This window comes from Tachypleus tridentatus, chromosome 7 (assembly GCF_004210375.1).
Source record: "Tachypleus tridentatus isolate NWPU-2018 chromosome 7, ASM421037v1, whole genome shotgun sequence".
In the NCBI taxonomy this organism is placed as follows: Eukaryota; Metazoa; Arthropoda; class Merostomata; order Xiphosura; family Limulidae; genus Tachypleus; species Tachypleus tridentatus.
Genome location: NC_134831.1, coordinates 161,081,017 through 161,104,251, shown reverse-complemented (window position 1 = coordinate 161,104,251; position 23,235 = coordinate 161,081,017). Strand labels below are relative to the sequence as shown.

At 34.2% G+C, this 23,235-nt stretch overlaps 1 protein-coding gene across 2 annotated transcripts; it reads left to right on the top strand.

The window, feature by feature from the left end:
- The first annotated feature begins 1,666 nt into the window (after nucleotides 1-1,666).
- Nucleotides 1,667-22,797, top strand: Trs31 (trafficking protein particle complex subunit 31). 2 transcript variants are annotated; one of them, XM_076515146.1, is made up of 8 exons: nucleotides 1,667-1,895; nucleotides 6,787-6,875; nucleotides 8,368-8,494; nucleotides 11,235-11,292; nucleotides 12,935-12,994; nucleotides 14,755-14,819; nucleotides 15,134-15,179; nucleotides 22,488-22,626. In XM_076515146.1, exons 1-7 carry the CDS (start codon nucleotides 1,833-1,835, stop codon nucleotides 15,140-15,142), a joined length of 471 nt encoding a protein of 156 aa, XP_076371261.1. In that variant the 5' UTR covers nucleotides 1,667-1,832; the 3' UTR covers nucleotides 15,143-15,179; nucleotides 22,488-22,626. The 2 variants fall into 2 exon arrangements, with proteins under 2 accessions (XP_076371261.1, XP_076371260.1); XM_076515145.1 differs by lacking the exon at nucleotides 15,134-15,179 and having other exon boundaries at nucleotides 22,488-22,797.
- The last annotated feature ends 438 nt before the right edge of the window (nucleotides 22,798-23,235 follow it).

The following is a 23,235-nucleotide window of genomic DNA, read 5'->3' as shown; positions in this document are numbered from 1 at the left end:
TTGTATGATTATAAGGCTTTGCATTGCGTATTATATTTTTCAGAGTCTGAAGTTATATTTTGTAACGTAATTCATCGTTATAGGTTTTGTTCTTATATTTCTTGTATCTTGATACTCAAGAAATATTTTAATAGTTATTGTTGTTAAAAGTTATTTTCATTTATTTTATTTTTGTTAGCGTAGTATGTTTAACTACACCTCCTTCATTTGCACTGTGTATTGTTTTGTAGTGCTGTTTTTGCTTGTGTGCATGTTAGTGCTGAAAACGTGCAACTGAATTATCTTGATTTTTTGAGATCCATATGATGAAATTTGTTTTTCTTTTGTAGTTTTAGAATTAAAGTAGGTTGATTCGGCCTGGAAGTAAAGGGAGTAGGAATTGTTTAGTATGTTTTTCTGCTCCCTTAGTTAATTTGTAATCAGAAGGAGTGAGATCCTCAAATAAGCTACTTAATTTTCACAAAAGTACACCATAAGTGTGCTCATAATAAACTGTTATCCGTGTTATTCTTTGAGAAAAATAACTTGCAACTTAATTCAAGAAATATATGTTGCTTTTTTTGTGTTGAGAAAATGAACAACAGGTAGGGGTGGTTTCGTCTTTTGCAATTGATACACTCTTTAACCATAGAACAATGTATTTGCATTTAGACAACCTCTTTCTAGAATCGGTTTGAAGCACTTTTGATTAAGATTGTACTTAACGGTTCTTAAAAAAAAATAACTAACACATATGAATATCTACATAAATATATTGAACATTTTGAAATATTGTAAATAAATATTACTTTCGAAATATGTTTTGTTAATTAAGCACAAAGCTACACAATGGGCTATCTGTGCTCTGTCCACTACAGGTATCGAAACCCGATTTTTAGCGTTGTAAGTCCCCAGACATACCGCTGAGCCACTGGGGTGCACTTTCAAAATAACACGGTTGATAAAATCATACATAATTAGTTGGGTAATAAAAATAAAGGGTAAATATTTGGAAGATTTTATGTAAAAAATAAAAAGACGAAGCTGTCCAATACTGACAAATACGTTTTAAGTTAATGTAAAAAAACAAAAAACAATAGTGTGAGCTTTATCATGGAACTTATCGACATACTGATCTACCAGTTATCTATAAGCTTGAATATAAGTTATAACATTTTCTTAGGTCAGAAGATAAAATATATAAATCTGCATGTGAAATAAAAATGATTCGCCATCATTGCGCGTACTAGGCAAAGTAAGTGATGTAAAGTTCAAAATATTTTGAGGTGACAGAGACGAAAATTACATATTATGTTAAGCAACAGCACAAAATGAGAAGTTTTATTTGTCTGTTAGATTCTTTTATCTTAACCAAAACGAGAATCTCAGAGAAGAAAAAATAACGTAGAGGCTTTTTCATTTTTTTGATTCGCTACTCTTGTTGCAACTTATTATTTTCGTAGAATTCGTGGCTCATCAGTGTTAACTGGAAGAGCAAAGTGAATAAACAAAGCAGTGGAATGGAAGTAATTTGTTTGGTTTAGATACATAGTTTGTTACTAACCACATAGGAAATTTTCTGGATTTGTTTTATCAGTATTCACTATCAAGCTGCCTACAAAAGTGAATGGAATATAGTGAATAAAATAACGATAATAAATAGATTTGTGCCCTAGCGGAAAGTTAAGGAATTCGAGCTCATTAAGTAACACTAACAATCTTGACAATATATTTTCTGAGGTAGAAGAAGGGCTGATAAGTAATTTGGTTGAAACATTTAGCAGTACTGTTTGTATTATAGAATTTTAAAATTGAGTCCGGATGATTGGTCATTAACCTTGATTTTAATTCTGATGGCATCAACAAAGTCTAAAGTAAATATTCTAGATAAGCCTCTAAGCAAAGGAAAAAGTGAAGTGAGTGTAATTATGTAAGCTTAGTTAACTAGTATGTTATAATCCATGCTCAACACGTAGATTAATTATTGTTGATATTTTTAAAGTTATTTACAAATAATAAATAGCTTCATACTGGCGGTCACAGGCTGACATTAGTCAGTAATCTAACGCCAGTAATATAACAATATACTTAACTAAATAGAAATTAGAAAATAACCTGTCATATTAAAAAATTATGGCAGGTTATTTTCTAATTTATATTTTCTTAATGCTATGATCAATTCGTAATGGTTTTTAACATAATGTTTGGGGACAACAAGGGCCCTCTTTGGTCGTTTTAACTGTCCATCCTTTGAACTAGACTAAAACTATTAAATAAATAAATTTGATATAAAATTTTAAAATCAGTCCTTATCATTCATATAATTATAATTTTTCTCTTAAACTCACATAAATTTACTGTATTTATTTAAAGGAAACCTATTTTAAAGGCCAACCACCCTGTTAGAAAAATAAAACTGTCTTAGCTAAAAATGACTCCTCGTCCTACATGCCAAATACTTGTATCCCGTAGTCCTGTTATTCTTGCTGTCAAGTATGAGAAAAGATGATGCATGACTACCTTCAATTCCTTTTACAAACTTAAACACCTTCAGAGATCTTATCTCCTGATATGACAACTCCTTGACACCAGGTGACATTATAGTATCCCTCCAGTGACCCATTTTCAATAGTTCTATTCATTTTCTAAGGTAAGGAGCCCAAGATTAAATACAATGCTCCAAATATGGTCTAACCAGTAACCTATACAATGAAACTATAGTCTGTATTTAGTACTTCTGTAGATACAGCCTTAGATGACTTAAAAGACTGATCAACCATTACATAAAGATAACTTTTTTCATGTCACTGTTGAGGTTATTCCCATCCAAATAATACTTGTAATGCAAATTGTGAAAATGCACATTCATTATGTTACATTTATCACAAAACCCATCTACCATTTATTTGTCTAACTCACCAGATTATCTAAATCCTTCTATAAAGCAGCAATATCCTCTTTACAGCTAGCAGCATCCAAGACCTTAATATCAGAATAATTAAGTAAATTATTGGCCATTCCTTTACCTATGTTATTGACGTACAACAAAAAGAACAAAGGTCCTAAGAGTGAGCCTTAAGGTACTCCAGGTTTGGCATTAATCCAGTTTAATTGAACTTGGTTTATAAGAACCACATGCTTTCTTCCATCCAACCATACTTCTATCCAGTTAGCTAAGTTATCTCACACACTTGCAAATTTTTTTGTTTTCCTTTATTATAGTTTCTTGTCAAATGCTTTTTGAAAATTCAGATAAACTGAATCTACATTCTTACTTTTAACTTCTTTAAAGAATGTCAAAAGACTTCTAAGCAAGATTTTTCTGTACTGAAGCCATGTTGATTATTTAATAAAATCCTAAGCTTTGTTAAATAACTTGGTAAAGCAAGACTAATGGGTCTATATTTACTGGGAGTAGGATATTTATTACTTCCCTTGAAAAGAGTGACATTTGTATAGAGTTCTGAATAATAGTACAGTGTGGAAAATGGAGGTTTTTTTTCATCCATATTTCATGTGCATTATTTTTATGTTTTCCTGCTTGTAGTAATGGTGGTGTCAGTATTGATACCACCACATTTATTTGTATAAAGTTCGAAAATAAATTAAAGTAACACTTGTCTTTAAACAAGTTTATCTGGAACATTTTTGGCTAAAATTGAATCTTTACTGATAGTAAAATAAATGCATTGTAATGTTAATCTTATCAACCATCTAAGCAAACTGTCTAGCTACAGACTGGTAACCTACTGATTTCCCTTACATTCAATGAAAATGCTTCTACTTTGAGTTTCAAATAGGCAAAGCCTATATTTTGCTTTACTACATGGCTCTCACAAGGTCATGAAATGCTATAATTAGATTATTTAGCTCACATTTGCTTGACTCACAATGACTAATAGGAGCAGTACCCACTTGCATATTTGCCAGGTAAGAGAGGTAGACAACATATTGCTCAAGTAAGTGATACTGGCAGATTTCCCTGCCTTGTTGTCCAAAATTTAATAATCGTACAGAAAATAATTGCAAATGGCTCACATGTGTAACCCTTATCCTCCTTAAAAACCGTTGGAGAAATATTCTCTGGCTTGGGAGCATTATTATTTTTTAATCTTTGCAGTTTTTTCTCAACAAGCTGAGAAGTAATGCAGTCATTTTGTTCAACCTAGTTTCCATTTATAAGCTCGTGATGAGGAAAACTGTTAAATCTCTAAGAATAAAAATGGAGTAGATGCAAAATTTGATAATTTGGCCATCTCTTTTATTTAAAGCTTGAATGTAATTTTATTAGTAGTTTTACTTGCACTGTTTAAAATATATATACGAGGTATGTTAAAAAAATACGCGGAGTGTTTGAATTGCGCAGCTCCAGTTGGTTCCAGGGGAATCCGCTTGGTGTCGCTAGGTTCACACAGATCAGCTGATTATGACGCCATTTCCCGATTGCAGATATCTTCATTTGTGTATTAGCTATGCGGTTTTAAGTGAAGTGCGATTTTTTCGTTTGACGGATTTCAGAATGAATGACTTGAAGGAGCAACGACGTGCTGTGAAATTTTGTGTTAAACTTGGAAAATATGCGACTGAAACTTTTGCTATGCTTAACATGGCTTACGGTGATGTTGCTATGAAGCATACGGCATGTTTCAAGTGTCATGAACGTTTTAAGGATGGTCGACAGTCCATTGAAGATGATGAGAGTCCTGGACGTCCTTCCACGTCAACTGACGACCCACACGTCGACAAAATCAACACCCTGGTGCGGGCAAATCGACATCTGACTGTCAGGGAGCTTGCTGAAGAGTGTGGGATATCAGTTGGATCTTGTTACAAGATTTTGACCGAAAAATTGAAGATGCACCTCGTTGCTGCAAAATTTGTGCCTCAGAACTCGTGAGTTTTTGGCCAAACACTCGCTCACTGTTCTTCCCCACCTCCCCTACTCACCTGACCTTGCTCCCTGCGATTTTTTCTTGTTCCCCAAACTCAAAAGACCCTTGAAAGGAAGAAGATTTGAGACGATTCCCGAGATTAAGGCAAATGCAACGAAGGAGCTGGAGGACATTACAAAAGAATCGTTCCAGGACTGTTTCAACAAGTGGAAACACCGTTGGGATAAGTGTGTGCGTTTGGGAGGAGAGTACTTTGAAGGGGTCCCAGACCTGTAACTTCTAAATAAAGTACATTTTGTTTTATGACGCCAGTCCGCATATTTTTTGAACAGCCCTCGTATAATCATAAATTTTAAGCCAGAACAAAACACATTAAAATTAAACAAAATATGCTGCATTTTTTTAAGAAAAAGATCCTAGGGTACAAGCTACAATGTGGAGTTATAAAATGTATCCTAGGTTTTGGAGATGACTGAAGAAGTAGGATCCACATTGCAGTGGAGATGCATCATCTATTAGTCTTATCCTCCAATTTGTTAGTCTTGCATAAGAAGATTGGAAATTAGGAGAGAGATGTGGGTGCTCAAGTCCACAAAGTCTGTTGCTCAAATAAAACTTTACTTACCATATTTCTTTGACTTTCCTTTTTAATTCTCTTAGAGAAAACTGCCTGCAGTACCAAAGCAAGATAATTTTGGCACCTGAATTTGACTGGTATCTGAATCTGATTTTCTCCTTAATGTATTTTGTTCATTTCATTGCAGTAAGTTTTCCTAATTATATGGATTTTATTCTTTTCTGCATTTATATCAAAATTTTCCATGCTCATAAACTTATCATGTTTTCTCAAACCTTGGTTATTGTTCCACAAATTTAACAATGTCCTTAGTATTCCAGTTATTTATTTTAATCTTAATAAAAAAGCTTGCAGCTCACTAAACCTATACTCAGTTCATAAAAATGGATGGCAGTTCAGTGGTGGTATCATGAAAAGTTGTACATGTCCAACTCATACAAGTTAGGGATGCTAGTAAGTATAGCATATGTGCATTGTTGAAATTTCTGGTGATGCTACTTAGTTGTGACACCTAGTTACACCTGCAAGTTTGCCCTTATATTTGTTACCTCTTGTCTTATTCTTAGACAATTAAGGCTTTTATACTATCTACCCTCCATATTAGATAAACTTCCTGGGAATATGGCATAGAAGGTGTCTGTAAAGTCTGGAACCATTGGCATTTCAAAACATTTTACAGAAGAGACAGTATTTCCATTCCCTTTGAGTACTGCTAAGCATATTCATGACACTGTCAACAGTTTGACACTAATCATGAATTTGTTGTTTTGTATTTTTGATGTTCCTGATCTTCTCTTTGTACACATGGGTCTTGAGCAGCTCCCAGAAAAAGAAATACATGGGAGTCAAATGTGGAGACCATGTTTGGCCTGGGAAAGTGTCATTCATGCATCTGAAATTAAGAAAAGCTAAAAATCACCTGTGGTTCCATACTGTATTATAGGATTTGTAGTGTAGTATTTAATTATTTACAAATGCTACTAACAGTCTCTAAGAAGTTTTTTCTCATAAATATGACCTGCAAAGTGATCACAGGTGCTAAACCACTATTTTGCTCAACCATTTATGTTGCAGGAATAAAAAGTACTATACAGACTAGAAACAAATTACAAATGAAGTTAAAATGACAGGAAAGAAATTAAAATGTAGTTGTGAGTCATGTTGTATAGTAATAGTAGAAATAGAGATTTGTTTCTGTGATATATTAACCCTTAAACGGCACCCATCATCGATTGATGCTGCTACCCTCTGTTTAAGGATTAAAGCTAATCCAGCTCTTGGTTATTTTCAAGCATTGAGTAAATACTACAAAACTAAATTTACTTTTTTAAATTTCAGATTAATATTAGCACATTTGGCCTGCTTTTCTGTGAAATTGTGCAGTATTGTCAGAATAGGGTATATACTGTTCCAGAATTGCAAGGAAAGTGAGTATGAGCTATATTTAGTTTGTATTTGTGCATGGCAAAAGACTGTAGTGTATATAGTAGTGTGTAGTGTCATTAGTGCAATTTTATAGTTAATTTATTTACCAAACTATTATATCTTGTGTTTCCTATAATATTTCCTATGTATCACACTTGTGTTTTTTTTAATGTAATGGTAACATTTTTGTTAAGACATGTTGTTTGTGTTGTTAGTTTGTTCCAAGGGCTTTGTACCAATTCCAAATTAACATTTTAAGAAAAATAATTTAATTTATTTCTAAATAAAAATAATCTATATACATAATGTAACACATGTTCACATTATATTATTTAAAATACTAGTCTACTAAAACACAGCTATGATAAGGTCAGTTTGTAAATACAGTGGAGCGCCGTTAAGCCTCGGTATTTGGGGGGTCAACTTGCTTAACCGCGGCTTAAGTGGTCCTCGGCTTAAACCTTTGTGTCTGAAAAGCCGAAGTCGCCAACAGCTCTGCCGAGGAGCCTCATCTGGGCCATTGCGTGATCATTATATCGGATTATCGAATTAAAAATAATACTTTAATTATTGATCACTTCTTTCATGGATTTACCGCGGATTAACTTTAATGTATGGAGAGGTGTGATTCAGTAACAATGGCGGCCTCCATAAAGCTGACATAGATAGCGGATAAGGTAGATTAACGGTCGATTTCTATTGTAATATATTTTATGTATTTCCCAAATTAAAGCAAATCCTTTTTAAATATCCTCTTGAAGTTATAAAGCCAGGATTGAATTCGTAAGTCGCGTTTTTACACATTCTTAAATTAGCGGTGAGCCGCGATAATCCTCGCTCACAAGACTTGGTACAGGGTTTAAGTATTTCGCAGTTTACTAGTCCACGGCTTAATGGCGCTCCACTGTACTAAAGGTCAGTTTTATATTATTGGATACAGTAGCATGAGTGCAAATGTACTACACTATTCTAACTTCTCTATTGTTAGATAGGCATAGCTGAAAGGTCAATACAATAAAAATAATGAATACATATAAAGGTATTATGTTATGATATATTAGTTATTTTTTTCTAAACATTTATGTTTTTGTGTTATACTCTTTTGTCATTCTAGAATTAAAGAAGCATAATTTATGTTGGTTGTGAGATCAGTCAATTCTATACAGAGATGCGTAAGTGTAAACAACAGATAAGATATAGTGTTTTTTCTTAAAAAAACATTTGATAGCTATTGCACGTTATAAAGAAAATTTTCTGATGTATACTGGATAGGTAGTTTGTCTACCAGGATAATGTGCTTGTAAAATCTTTGATTACTGCATTTATCTAGTGCTTTATCAGTTTGTTAAGAAATTTTATTTTGAGAGATCTCTCACAACTTTAGGCTTATTGTTATGCAGGCAGTATGTTTTTTTTGTTGATGAAAATAACATGTTTGTATGTAAATCAGTAAATGTAGTGATCATTAAAATAGCTTTTTGTTTAATTCACTAGGTTGTCAGATCTCGGTTACCATGTTGGTCAACGGATGGTAGACCTTTTGTTTGTGAGAGAGAGAAATTTCAAGAGAGAAACCAAACTTCTCAATATGTTGGTGTTTATTAAGTCAGCCATGTGGAGGGTAAGGTCTGTTTACTGTATGGTAACAGTTTTAGTAACTTCTTATGAGTCAGTTGTGTGAAGCAGTATTGAAAAAACCCATGCCCCCCTCATTGGTCAGCTTCAGGTCCCCCTGCTTCCTAAATATGTTTTATGTATAGTTAGTTTTGCTTCAAGCATATCATTTTTAGCTTATGTCTGCTACAGGAGTCTAGCATTCCTTGAACATGTTCAGAGATTGTGTGTGTGAGAGCTATGGATAATTTAGGCTTCCCATCATTGATGTTGAAGTTAAGGTTTGTTTTCACTGTATTAGCAGGTTTCCATTTTAAACATGTTAGGGGTAAGTTTTGCTTTATATGTGATAGCAGAATTAGCAGTTTACTAAGTTTGTCAACCATGTAAAGTATTAATAGTGCTTAAATTATAACTAAAGTAATTTGCATCTTAAATGAACTGTATGGTAATTATCATTTGCATACAGTCTAAATATTTTTCATTACTTGAACAATTGGAATAATAGAAAATATAATAATTGGAGGCTCTAATTCCAGTTAATTGATATTTTTATGATAGTTGGTTTAATCGTAATTTTGATAAATGTTGGAATAATTCACAACAGTAATAATTAGAAACACTGATTTTTATTAATGTATTAATATTAGTTTATGCAACACTATTTGATGTAATTGCTGCTTACAGATAATTATATTGATTAGTTATTTAAATCAGCAAACTCTAGAAATGTATAATAACTTAGAGAGTTTAATCTACAGTGGTGGCCAAGCTAGATTTGCTTGATTTAGCAATGTGGTATACGTACACGAAACCTTACATATATATAAAAAATTCTTATTTTAACCAACATTTCACCTTTGTGGCTTCCTCAGGATTAACATACAGAACTGTTTGATATTAGAATAGTTGTTAAGTTATAAAAATGCTTATATTCTATTTCTCTAGTATGTTGTGACAGGCATCTAACTACATATAAAGCATTACAAATGTTTTATTATTGTTCTAATATTACAGAGTAGCTACAAAGCTAACTATACAGCCATACTAAGATGTTGCACAAATAAATATTTTATGAGATGTAAAAATAAAGAGAACTGTTTTTCATGGTTAGCAAAAAGAGTACATAGAAAATAGAAGCTGTTAAGAAACAATACGTCAAAAGGATACAAAGTTTCCAAGCAGTGTTGAAAACATTGCAAGACTGTGTGATACTCCAGAATATGTAAATGTGAAATAGTGTCAAGTGTACTGGTATGATGTGTTTATTGAATGGTACTTCAGTTAAATGTGAAATAGTGTCAAGTGTACTGGTATGATGTGTTTATTGAATGGTACTTCAGTTAAATGTGAAATAGTGTCAAGTGTACTGGTATGATGTGTTTATTGAATGGTACTTCAGTTACTTGTACTACCCATTATCTCTGTTCATGTTTGGAGGTTTTTCATTAATGAGTGTTACATCCTTAAATTTTCTTTCTTTAAAATCTGTGGTGGGTTGTAAGAAAAAAAACTTGAAATGGGTTTTCTGTTTTTAGAGTTCCATGTTTGTATAGAAAGTGTTCTGCTGGAGTAGTTTTGTGTTCATACATAAATAAAGCACTGATGTGTTCTGAGATGTGTGTGAAAATTTCTTTTGGTTTCTCCCATATGTTACAAATGATTTGACAGCTATGTTTTTGATGTGGCACATTTGCCCTACTTCGTTTTCTCAGGTGTGGCGTGTTTTTTCTGACATTTTCTTTGTGAGATTGAAACTTAAACTAATAACTCTTTCATATTGATCTACCAAGAGTGAAAGAGGGTGACTTGCATATCTTCTTGTTCTCCTTTGAATAATTGTGGAAGAATGCTTTATCTGTTTTTAACTTCATAATCATTTTTACTTGTTAACAAAGGATTAATATCTATACGACTTAAATTAATTTTAATGTTCCCCATGCAACAGTCAGGTCAAAAATATCAGTGACATGCTTTATTGTGAAAAGACAAAAGAAGAAAAAACAATTAGGAAATCAACCACCTTGTGGTGTTAATTAGAATCCTTGTCTCAGTAACCTATGTGTGACCAATCTTCATTGAAATATTTTGCTTATATTTAATATACTTAAAATAAAATCTTAATTGTTAGTTTTAGTATCAACTGTTTCTTTTTTAAGATTTTCTAATTTCTTTTTCATAACTGAATCTTTGTTTTGTATAACTGTGCATCTATGATCCTATTTGGTTTAAGCTTGTTAAACTAATTGTGGTTGATATCTTATCCATGCAACATAGAAACATAGGACTTGTTTAACAGAGTGGTAGGTAAATAATACATCTAATAGTAATAAAAATAATTTGATGTTACAGTCAGCAGTATAATACATGACTTTTTCACTTACTGCATAATACAAAATACTGTTTGCCAAGTGGTAGATGAAAAGTGCATTTAATACTCAGGAATAATTTTCTATTTGAATCAGGATATAATATATGTTTTAATATATGGAATACTAACAAGTAGATATTGTACATAGCTGTGCATAATTAATAAGAATGAAAATAATTTTATTTTAATTTTTTAAAACACAGTTTGGAAGTTTTATTCTTTAATTGGTTAGATGGTGTAATCTTGATGAAATAAAAGTGAAAATAGTTAACATCTACCTATCAGTGCTAGCAGAATTTTAATATAATAAGGTATGATGATATTGTACTATATTATATGTTGCAATGCCTGAGTGATCAAAGATTTATTCTTCCAGGCTGTATTTGGGAAAGAAGCTGATAAATTAGAACATGCCAATGATGACGAAAAGACATGTATCCTTTTCCAATTATTTTATCACATCATTAGACTGTTACATGTGTTATCTCAGTGTTAAAAATAGTTTGTTCCAATAGTATCTGGGGGAAGCAAAAATAGTTTGATCTTACAAACAATAATATCATGTTATGTTTTAAAAAATTATTTTGTAGTTTTATTGTTTGTGAAAGCTTGGAGAATTATATCAGATAATAAGAAAAGAAATATGCAATGTTCATATGTTAAAAATATGTTTCTTAAATACTTTTGCTAAAGCTATGGATAGTATTTAATTTATATATAAGCAAGTTTGACAAAATATGCTCATTGATATGCATGTTTTTTTAGAAGATGAACTGTTAATTCCAGTACAGTGAGACAAAAAATGCCAATTGGTTAGCATGCCAAGTTTTATAGGATGGCTCAAGATTTATGATGAGATGTTACTGAATATACTCTGCTTTTCAGGGTTGGGTGTATTCTAAGAGTGACAATCAGTTTCATTATTCAGTTCAAAGCCAGTGAAAGTTCTTGTGATGGTAGGAGTTATTGGTGTGCTGGCTACTCTTTCTTGTGGTCGGTAGCTCAAAATTAGGAAAGGTCATACCTGGATCTTAAGAGCCACTGATGAGTTAACATTCCGTACTGTAAATCAAAATATTCAATATTTGTGGTGTGAATTCATTTGTCACACTTCATATTTTTGACTGCGAGAGAGACATTTTGCCAATACAAATTTTAATACTAGGGGGCATAAGTGGCAGTGTAGTTTATATGATTAATCAGATACAAAGAAATCCTGAAACAGAGTTCACATTGTAGTTGGATGCTGACTACAAGAACTGTCAGTGTGACTCCACCAGAATATCTCAATCTGCCAGTTAATGGTTGTAGGGCCATGTTAAGATTTGTTTATGGCAGTGCTGTTCAATCACTGTCAGTGTGACTCTATAAAAACATCTCAATCTACCAGTTACTGGTTGTAGGGTAATGCTTAGACTTGTCTACAGCAGTGCTGTTCAACCACTCTCATTGTTCTGAAGAATTCAAAGTCATGCAAGTTTTCAAGGACGTTTTGTGATTGGCTGAAATTAGAATCAGTCCTTAATAGAATGCTGTACTTGAGAGTGGGGAAGGGCATATTGTGTAAAATATATCCTTGGTGGCATCATTTATTAATTTATTTTTATCACTTCACTTAGTTCCTTCTGTGTTAATAATCATGTACATTAATGTACCTTTTCATATGTCATACTGTTTCCTAGCAATGATTAATAAAAAAACAACTGAAGGGTTGTATGCTTACCATTTATATGACTTGTGTGTATGATGTTATGGACAGTTCTCATAGTTCAGAGTCTAGTAAGTGTTTAAGCTTAAATATTGATCATATATGAAAATATCTGACGTTAGTACTTACTGTGACTTTATTTTGTATGCTGCATTTAAGGACCCCCACCATTTTCAAGTTTTGAAAATATTCCAGATTTATGTTTAACAGTGACATTCTGGACAACAAACACAGTATATAGTGAAGCATAATAATACGTAGTTGATTACTATTACTTATAAATATTTACAGTGTATGTGGTATAATATGAGGGTATTATGACATTGAGTTAGTATAGACTCAAACATTTCCTTCATTTAATCCTCTAGATTATCTTATTGAGAATGAAACTATTGTGAACAAATTCATCTCAGTACCCAAAGATAAAGGTAAGTATAATATAGTATGTGTTAATTGGTAAAGATTTTTATCATAATTCATTACCAAGTATGAAAATATTTCTTTTATAGAAATATATCCTTTATCAATTCTTCAACCAGTGTGGCTCAGTTTAGAATGGACTACTTTCTAATTTGTTGTATATACTTTAGGAGCACTTTTGAAACAGGATTTTGCATTTTAAAAAATTGAAAAAACAAGGAGATTATTATGTCACTAATACTCGAAAGGTTGAACAAAGATAATAATGTGCTACTATTTAAATTTTTGTTATTGTGATGTGAGATTATTTGGCTTAGCTTAAAAATTGTGTCAGTGGTTTGTAAAACAAAGAGTGAATGGAACTGTTGCAGTATATTAAAGTTGGTAGTATACTTCTAAGATCAAGTTCTTGCAGATATGATATGTGTTTAGATTTTTGTGGTTGAGATTCAATAACTAATGACCATTTCATTGTCATTCAACCAAGGAATGTGGGTTTGAGTTTTTCCTGGTTGTGGTCTGATGATTAGTCTGACTGGAGCACTGTCACAAATAGATGTAGATTTTAGTGTTTCTTGGTTGTACCTGAAAATTCTATTGACTGCAGTAGTGTCACACAGGCAGAGATGAGGATTTTAATGTTTCCTGGTTGTGGTCTGATGATTAGGTTTACTCAAGTAGTGTCACACAGGCAGCAATATTTGAATGTTTCCTGGTTGTGATCTTATGATGAGGTTGACTCAAGTAGTGTCACATAGGTAGAAATAAGGATTTTAATGTTTCCTGGTTGACTTCATATATCAAATTCTATATCTTTTTTATGTTTGTTTTAATTTCTTGTATATTGTTATACTATTATTACAAACCTTGATTTGTATTATTAACTTAGGATTTAATTTTAGGACTAACCTAAATCTCTTAGCTATCTGAACCTATTGAGATACTATTGTGATATGAAGATTTGAATGTTTCCTTTGTGATCGTATGATGAGGTTGACTCAAGTAGTGTGACATAGGTAGAAATAAGGATTTTAATGTTTCCTGGTTGACTTCATATATCAAATTCTATATCTTTTTTATGTTTGTTTTAATTTCTTGTATATTGTTATACTATTATTACAAACCTTGATTTGCATTATTAACTTAGGATTTAATTTTAGGACTAACCTAAATCTCTTAGCTATCTGAACCTATTGAGATACTATTGTGATTATGACCAGAGATACTGTTAACAGTAGGGGTATCCAACTGATGAAATAATGCAATCTGATCTTTGTTAGTAATTATGTTAGAAACTTTTATTTAATTAGCTATACTGATGATCAGGTTGATTTTTAGTTAGTATTCCTGATCAAAATATCATAACTTTGTTAACCAAAATACTGTCATGCAAGTAGGAATGTGGGTTTGAATGTTTTCTAGTTCTGTATGTGACAAGTTGGTAGACTAAAGTACTGTCATTCAAGCAGGAATGTGGATTTGAATGTTTTTCTGATCATAACCTGATGAGTGAGTGGACTTGTTCTGTTTTCCAAATAGGCATAGGGTTTGAATATTTTCTTGTCAGAACCTGATAACTTTGTTGACTGAGAACTGTTCTCAGTCATTGCTTAATCTGATTGAAAGATCAAAAGGTTTTGTTTTTTGTTGGTTGTTTTTTTCTGAGTGAAGGAGAGTATATATTGACCTTGACACAAATAGGCTTTATATCAGTCATGTACAGGTTTTCTGTGCACACATATTCTCAAAAAAAAAACTTTATTTTCAGGAACCTTGAATTGTGCAGCTTTCATAGCAGGCATGATTGAGGCAGTGTTGGTTGGCTGTAATTTTGTAAGTAGTCTTTGAACTATGGCTGCTCATACACTTTCCACATCGTTCTTTATCATTACTAATTCAATTATCTTGTATTGAATAATATCATATAAAGTATTTTTAAATTAAATATTTATATATAGAGTGTAAATGTTAAATATTTTGTATAGTTGCATTAAAATTGGATTACTACTAGTAAGTGTAGTTTCTGTTGAACTAAACTAATTTTCAAGATAAAGCAACATTTAAATTTATTAAAATTGAAAAATTTTAGAATATTTTAAAATTCTTGTGAACATATTAGTATTTGATTTTCTTTTATGATACTACAGGAAAAGTGACAAAATTTTTCAATATTTCTGTCCACAGTCTTCACTGGTAGGTCAAAGTGCACATATCACAATTTTTTGTGTTTTTTAGAAATTTTGTTAAACTACTTTATTATCATCAGAAATGAATAAATTTGGCATTTTTATATTATATAATTTTTAATCTTTTAATTGTATAAGGAAATATTTTAAAATCATCAGTCTCTCCTAGAATGGGAATTGACATTTTTTCTAGTCTTTTTCTCTTTTCTTATTTATTTACTACCCATCCAAGAAATATGAAATTTAATGTACATTATTCATTATAGTGTTGATATTACTCAAAAACAGTGTAATCTTTGTAGCCTTCAATAGCCATAAACTATAAAATCATATTCACTTGCCATGCCTACCTGTCACACCTTCCCTTTCACAAATTGCCAGTAGTTCTTTGATGCCCCTTGGTGTGGATTCCTGTACGTGGTGAGGGGACCTTTCAAGGAAGGTTCTGTTCTTTCAGTTTACCTCCTCTGGGATCTAAACATTCACCCACGTGTTTGCCGTGCATGGCGACCCGTGAAGGGGAGGAGAGGATCCTGGTGGTTGAGGAATCCAACCCTAACACACCACTTTGGCCTTGAATTCCTGTAGATGGGTGGCCTTTGGGTCAGTCGGCTTGTCCACTTGGGCTAGAGTCAACCAAGTACCAGTGTTGGAAGTTCTCAATGGTGTTGTGGACATTGTGTCTGATGTTGGTGTTTGGGTATGGTGCTCACGAAACCCTGGCGTTGCTGTAATGTCCTAGCATGACATTGTGGTGCGTCCCCTCGTAGGGCTCCATGGTGGGTGGGGTCAGTGGGTACCGAAATTTTCCTTTTTTCCTATGGATCCTCGAATGAAAATTTTTAAATAAAATAGTGAAAAACATTCAATAGGTAAACGACTACGTTTTGAAGACTCTGAGCAGCAATCTTCAACATCTGTAACACACGTACCTCATTTTCTCATATTACATTCTCTTTCAGGAAAACCTTTAGGGCAAATGTCCCCTTTTTTATTCAGAAGGGACAAGAGGGACTTGCTGGCTCTCCAAAGTCAGTAAAGAATCTTCGATCTGGAGACATATTGGTTGAAACATCCACATCCCAACACAGTGAACTCCTCTTGAATTCAAAGGCATTTGGGGATGTACCTATTGAGGTTACCCCTCATGCTACCTTGAATTCATCACGAGGAGTTATTGCTGAGAGGGATTTGAAGAATGTCCCCGAGTCAGAGATTCTCGCTGGTCTCTCCACTCAAGGAGTTTCTGCAGTGAGGCGCATCTCCACTCGCAAAGATGGAGTTACACTGCTGACAGATATCTTCGTTTTGACATTTACATCATAACGTGCACCTGCCACCATCAAGGCAGGTTATCTAATTTGCAGGGTATAGCCGTATATTCCAAACCCTCTTCGATGTTTCCAATGTCAGAGGTTAGGCCACTCAAAGACGTCCTGTCATGGTTCCCTGACATGTGCTCATTGTGGTGGCAAGGACCACGATTCCTATGAGTGTCACACAGACCCACATTGTGTCAACTGCAATGGTTCTCACCCTTCCTACTTTTGTTCTTGCCCAAAATGGTTGGAGGAAAAAGAGGTGCAGTGTTTGAAAACGACTCATAACATTAGTTATCCTGAGGCTCGGAAATTGCTGTCCGCCACTCCATCTAGGACATATACTGCTGCGTTTCATTCCACAACTACAGTGGGAGTGCAGACAGATCTCTCTGTGCCTCCAAGAGAATCGTTTTCAAAACAAATGAAAAGCCTTTTGACCTCTATAGTTAAAAAGGTTGATGAATCAACTTCTACACTCATCTCTGTTCCTCCCATACATTCCAACAAACCTCAAGATCCACGTCCTTCAGTTTCAAATACAGGCATTTCTTCTGATACATCTTTTTCTCCCACCCAACGATGCAAAACAATTATTCGTTTGTGTCCTCAGTCACTGGAATCTCCTTCCAACAACAAAGACCTACCCAATTGACCCAGAACAGGATCCATGGAGGTCGATAGATCTCTTCCGAATAAGGACAGTAAGGAAAAAAGACGTGGTTGTAAACAGGAGGGTTTTCCAGCCATCTCACCTACCCGTCATTAAAAATGGCCATCTTGATACAATGGAACTGTCGAGGTTTACGTTCTAGTCTGGATGATATCAAAAAACTGATTGCTTTCTACCATCCTGTATGTCTTTCCTTACAAGAAACATTTCTAAAACCTGCTGATACAGTCACCAATCGGCAGTTTTTTCTGTACAGAAATGACAGGCTGTGTGATGGATGAGTACATGGAGGGGTGGCACGATTAGTTGATCACCATGTGCCCACCCTGTCTTTGTCACTCAACACACCCTTGGAGGCCGTAGCCATCCGTGTTTCCTTGGGTCATACCATCACTGTTTGTTCTCTCTACCTGTCCCCTGGTACATATGATCAATCAGACCGTGATGCTCTCATTGAGCAGTTGCTGTCTCCATTTCTAATTCTGAGGGACTTTAAGGGACATCATCCCCTCTGGGAAAGTGCTGTTATTGAGAGGAGGGGTTGCTATGTAGAGTGTATGCTCTCAGATCACAACCTTTCTCTTTTCAATATTGGTTTTTCTACTTATTTTCATGTATCTAGTCAGTCCTTTACTGCTTTTAATCTCTTGGTTTGCTCCTCTTTATTATTTTCCCATTTTTCATGGAGGGTTGACAATAATCCACTAGGTAGTGATCATTTTCCTATACTTTTGAGAGAGACTGGCCGTGGTCGATGCCACCCTACCCACGTGCCCCGATGGAAGCTGGATCAGGCAGACTGGTCCACTTTCACTGCTCTCGCAGAACTTGATCCTGCTTTCACGAATTAGCCATAAATAAATGACTCTGTGGCAGCAGTAACTGACTGTATTATACAAGCAGCTGCTTGGTGTATTCCTAAAATCTCGACACGTTTTCCACGATATCCTCGTCCAAGGTGGAATCCTGCTTGCAACTTGGCACGGAAGGCTCAAAAACGGGCCTGGGATACTTTCCGTAGATATCCCACACTTTTGAACTTCATCGCTTTCCAACGGGCCTGTGCACATGCTAGGTGGGTAAGACGTCAAAGCCAGAAGGAATCTTGGATTAAGTTCACAACTAACATATCTTCTACCACCAGTTCCAAGGTTATTATGGGACAGGATTCTGTCCCCCTCTCGATCTTACTCTCTGATGGCCAAGAGGTAGCTGATGTCCAGTGCATTGCCGATACTCTAGGTGAAAGCTTTTACTGGATATCTAGCACTTCTGCTTGTTCCTCCACCTTCTTGGTCATCAAGACTCGGGCAGAGCGTTCACCTATTTCCTTTCGAACTGACTGTTTCTTTGATTATAATTGTCCCTCTACACTGGTTGAACTGAAAATGGCCCTTCATTGGTCTGGCAATACATCTGTTGTACATCAGCCTGATGATGTTCACTATGACATGCTACGCTATCCCTCTCCTGCTTCTCTTGATATTCTTCTAATTGTTTTTAACTGGATCTGGCAGGACAATGTTTTTCCTAATGCCTGGTGTCAGGCTATTATCTTACCTTTCTCTTAACCTGGGAAAGATCCCAAGATTTCTTCAAACTACCATTCAATTGCTTTGAGGAGCTGTCTCTGTAAGACCTTAGAGAGGATGGTTAATGCTTGTCTTGTTTGGTTCCTCAAATCAAACAACCTCCTCTTGCCCACCCAGTGTGGGTTCCAACCACAGCATTCCACCACAGACCACCTAATTTGACTTGAAACATCAATCAGAGAAGCCTTTCTCAAATGCCAATATCTTGTTTCTATATTTTTTGTACAGGAACTTGAGGTCCCTTAGGGCTGTGTTTTGAGTGTCACACTTTTCAGTATAAAGATAAATGCCATCACTGAACAACTCCCTCTCACTGTTGTAAATGGGCTGTATGTCGACGACTTTCTCATCTCATGTCAGTCGTCAAACATGAGATATATTGAGCGGCAACTACAAACTGCCCTCAATTGTGTACGGAAGTGGACTCTGGCGAACGGCTTTAATTTTTCTCTCTCCAAAACTGTATGCATGCACTTTTGCCGTCGACGGGGTATTCACCCTGATCCTGAACTTTATATCGGTGAAGTTTTGCTGCCAGTGGTCCCGGAGACCAAGTTCTTGGGGCTTATCTTTGATCGTAAACTGACCTTTTGTAGCACACTTAAAGCAGTTACGGGTCAAATGCACAAGAGCACTGAACATCCTCCGTGTCCTCTCTACCGCCAGTTGGGGAATGGATTGATGTTCTATGTTAAAGATATATCGTACTCTTATTCGTTCAAAACTCGACTATGGATCAGTGGTCTATGGCTCTGCCAGATCCTTGGCCTTAAAGATGCTGGACTCCATTCATCATCAAGGACTTTGACTCTACACTGGGGCTTTCTGCACATCTCCAGTTCAGAGCTTATACGTGGAATCTCACGAACCTTCTCTTCACTTTTGCCATTTGCAACTGTCTTTACTGTATTCTTTGAAACTTCGCTTCTTACCAAAGCATCCCACTTGGGGATATGTTTTCCTTCCTCAGTGGGCCTTACTTTTTCAAAACAGACAATCTGCCATTGCTCCTTTTGGCCTTTTCATCCAGGTGCAATTGGATGAATTGGGTCTGTCCTTGGATAACATTGCAGAATCCACTGGTCAGTCCATCCCCGCATGGCTTATTACAGCCCCCAAATGTGACCTTTCTTTAAGTCATCTGAAAAAGGCAGATACTCCCGATTGGAAGTACCGTCTTTTATTTACTGAACATTTTTCGAACAATCATTCCATTCCAACTTATACTGACTCCCTTAGTTTTCTGCTGGCCTTGGAATCACTTCACGTTGGCTCACACCCTGTTATTGGTGATATTCAAAACTGACTGGCCCATTTCTCATTGATATCTACTTCTATTCAGTTTTTGATACCAGGCCATGTTGGTATTCGCGGGAATGCGCTTGGAGACATGGCAGCTAAATCTATCTGCTCTGGCACTATCAACACTGTGCCTATTCCGTATATGGATTACGGTCCTGTATTCAAGGCTCGGCTCCATGCCAGCTGGCAGTCCACTTTGAGTTAGCAACGCGACAACAAGCTTTTTCAAATAAAACCCTATATTGGGCTTTGGCCATCTAGTTTTCATAAGGTTCAGAAGGAGGAAGTTGTTCTAACTAGATTATGCATTGGTCACAGTTTCTTAACTCATCGTTTTCTTTTATCTGGAATTGATGCACCAGTGTGTAGTTTGTGTAACACTCAAATCACTATCAGCCACGTTTTACTTTCTTGCCATCGTTACAATTCTCAACGACGGCAATATTTTTTTCCCAGGTTCAGTCTGTAATATTGGACAGAGTTATTGGTGATGGTGACTGTCCACCTTGATAAAGTTTTTAGTTTTTTAATGGCCATTAATCTCTTTAACCTCATTTATGTGTTTGATATTTATTCATTACACCTTTTTAATTGTGGTTCCCTTATCAGAGTCTCAATCTCTCTAGTTCAATATGACATTGGAAAATGGCCAGAACTTTAAATAAATCAACACCAGGACTGGAAAGGCCAACTTCAGGTGACTAACGCTGCCGTTTGAACTACCCGTTTGTCATCCCGGCGAGTTGTTATTACATTTTTGCTGCATGTCGTTTAACACTTTTATTACTTTACCTTTTGGTACTGGCCATAATGACACAACCCAGAACCAGGACTGGGAAGACCAACTTCAGATGACTGACGGTGGTTCTTGTACTTACCTGTTAGTCTTCCTGGCGTGTTATGATCATTACCATTTTGCTAGAGAAAGTCCTTTACAACTTCTCTTACTCTGCTTTTACTCTTAACATTGTAGACTAGGTGTCAACATTGGTTTTATGCTTTTTCTGTTTTTCAATGATGTTTTGTTTTACTTTCATTTCCTTTTATGTATTTTACTACATTTAATTTATTTTTACCTTTTTACTGGATGTTTGGCACAGATAGCATAGCTGCTTTGTGCCATGAAAACTAAATCAATCAATCAATCAATCAAGTTCTGTGATGTTTAATACTATATTATTTATAAATAATAAAAAGTCCATGTTTTACTCTATCATATTATATTACATTGTTTTCTCTACATTGCATTGTATGTTTTGTTGTTGATTTACAATTTTATTCTTGCAGGAATCATATTGATGAGCTTAAATCAATTATTAAAAGTTTTTACCATATAGTTAGAAAGCCAGAGAAATTATGATATTTATAATAGGGCATTGTTTGATTTTCCATGTTATTATTATTATTATAAGTTTGAATGTACAGTATTTAATTAAGTAAAAATTATTGTAGAAGTACCATTTGTATAAAAAAGTAGGGCTTAGGTTTCATCATCAGTGAATAGTAAATAAAAAAATACCTATGTGTGTACTACATTTCTTGTTTTCATTTTTATTTACTTGTTATTATAAAGTAACTTAAATTTTAAAAAATTAAGTTAGATTAAATAAATTAAAAATAATTAATGAACTATGCTTTTGGTTAGCTTTTGTGTCAAATAATTCAATAAGGTAACATGAACTATATATATTTGCCACATGATTTATAACTTGTGTGGCAGGATTACTAGTTAGACATTGTTCAAAAGGCAACAAAATTTAAGTAGAAACAGTTGTATACTCTTATGAACATTAAGCTATTTAGGATAAACTAGCATTGTTACTTACAATTTTCAGGCATTCTAGAAAGACAAAAAGTGTAATTTAGACTTTTGCATTTTTATGGTGGTTATGAGGTTGCTCAAATTGGCCAAATGCATATAGGGTTAGAATAGAGAAAATGAACAGATGAAATATAAAGTTTTACTGAAAGGAAATATTTGCTATTTATGTAGGATGTTTTCGAGGATACACAAATGAAATTTTACATTTTTCAGATCGAAATAAAAATTTGTGTTTTGAACATGAAAATCACTTTGCACTTGGAGCAGTCAATACTTTGACTCCATATGTTCTCAGAGAAATTTTTAGTGAAAAATACTTATTTAAAAATTCAGATTTCTTGTGTACAAAAGACTATTAATGTTTACTGAAAGTTTGTAAAATTTTGTGAAAATAAAACATTAAAACTATGGTAGTCTCTTTCCGGTCACAAACTTGGTTGAATTGGCTGAATTCATAGTAAGAGACTTGAGGACTTTATTTGAAATTTTTCGTATAATTATAACTTACTAGTAAATCATTGAAAAATTAAATGTTTTTATTACTAAAATTTTCTCCCAGTTAAGAACTTTTCACTTTATTTAGTATTTCCATTCTATTTCAATGTAGCCAGCAAAAGTGACAGCCCATTGGCATAAAGGAACCACCTTCATGATCAAGTTTGAAGAATCTGTAATTGCCCGAGAAAAAGCAACTGAAGGGAGGTGAGAACCCAAAGGAATAAGTTATTACATGAATGTTTTAGTCAAACAACATTCTGATAGTGTTATGATATTGTCAGGAATTACATTTTTTTACAATATGAGTAATATGATGATTTTTCACCTATGAATGGGATTTTCCTTGCAATGTTTCCATTCCAATAGTGTATAATACAAAGTATAATAACATGTATCTTTAATAAAAAATTGAAAGAGAAGATGGTAGTTTTGCTTTGTTCTAATATAATTATAAGTGGTATTAGTTGTTAATTGATCTGAAACAGCTGGGTGTGGCCTGTTGTTCAGTGTATTGGCTGCAGATTGTGGAGCATCCATGATTCAAGAGGTGATGCTGCTGAATGCTTCATGTTTTTAGCTGTATATTTGTCAAAAAAATTACAGTAAATTATGTTAAGTGGTACAAATAAGTTAATAAAACCTTTGAGATTGGTTAGTATTGCTTGCTGTTTACATTCTGCTCACGAGTCCAAAATTAGGGATATCTATAATTAAAGCACTGATATTTATGGCCTGACTGTCTATCCCATGTATAAAAGGCACTGTTCAACTTGAAAATTACAATTTTTATGTTCATGTAACAAAATAGTGTATGGATACTGTTGTTATATTACACTAACATGCTCCTTATTCATTAA

Bases quoted from the DNA above. Each gene is read 5' to 3' on its own strand.
- Trs31 (XM_076515145.1), top strand. From the start codon at position 1,833: ATGGCATCAACAAAGTCTAAAGTAAATATTCTAGATAAGCCTCTAAGC. The intron at 6,876-8,367 runs GTGAGTATGAGC...TTAATTCACTAG, and splicing joins GTTCCAGAATTGCAAGGAAA to GTTGTCAGATCTCGGTTACC. The intron at 8,495-11,234 runs GTAAGGTCTGTT...TTATTCTTCCAG, and splicing joins TTAAGTCAGCCATGTGGAGG to GCTGTATTTGGGAAAGAAGC.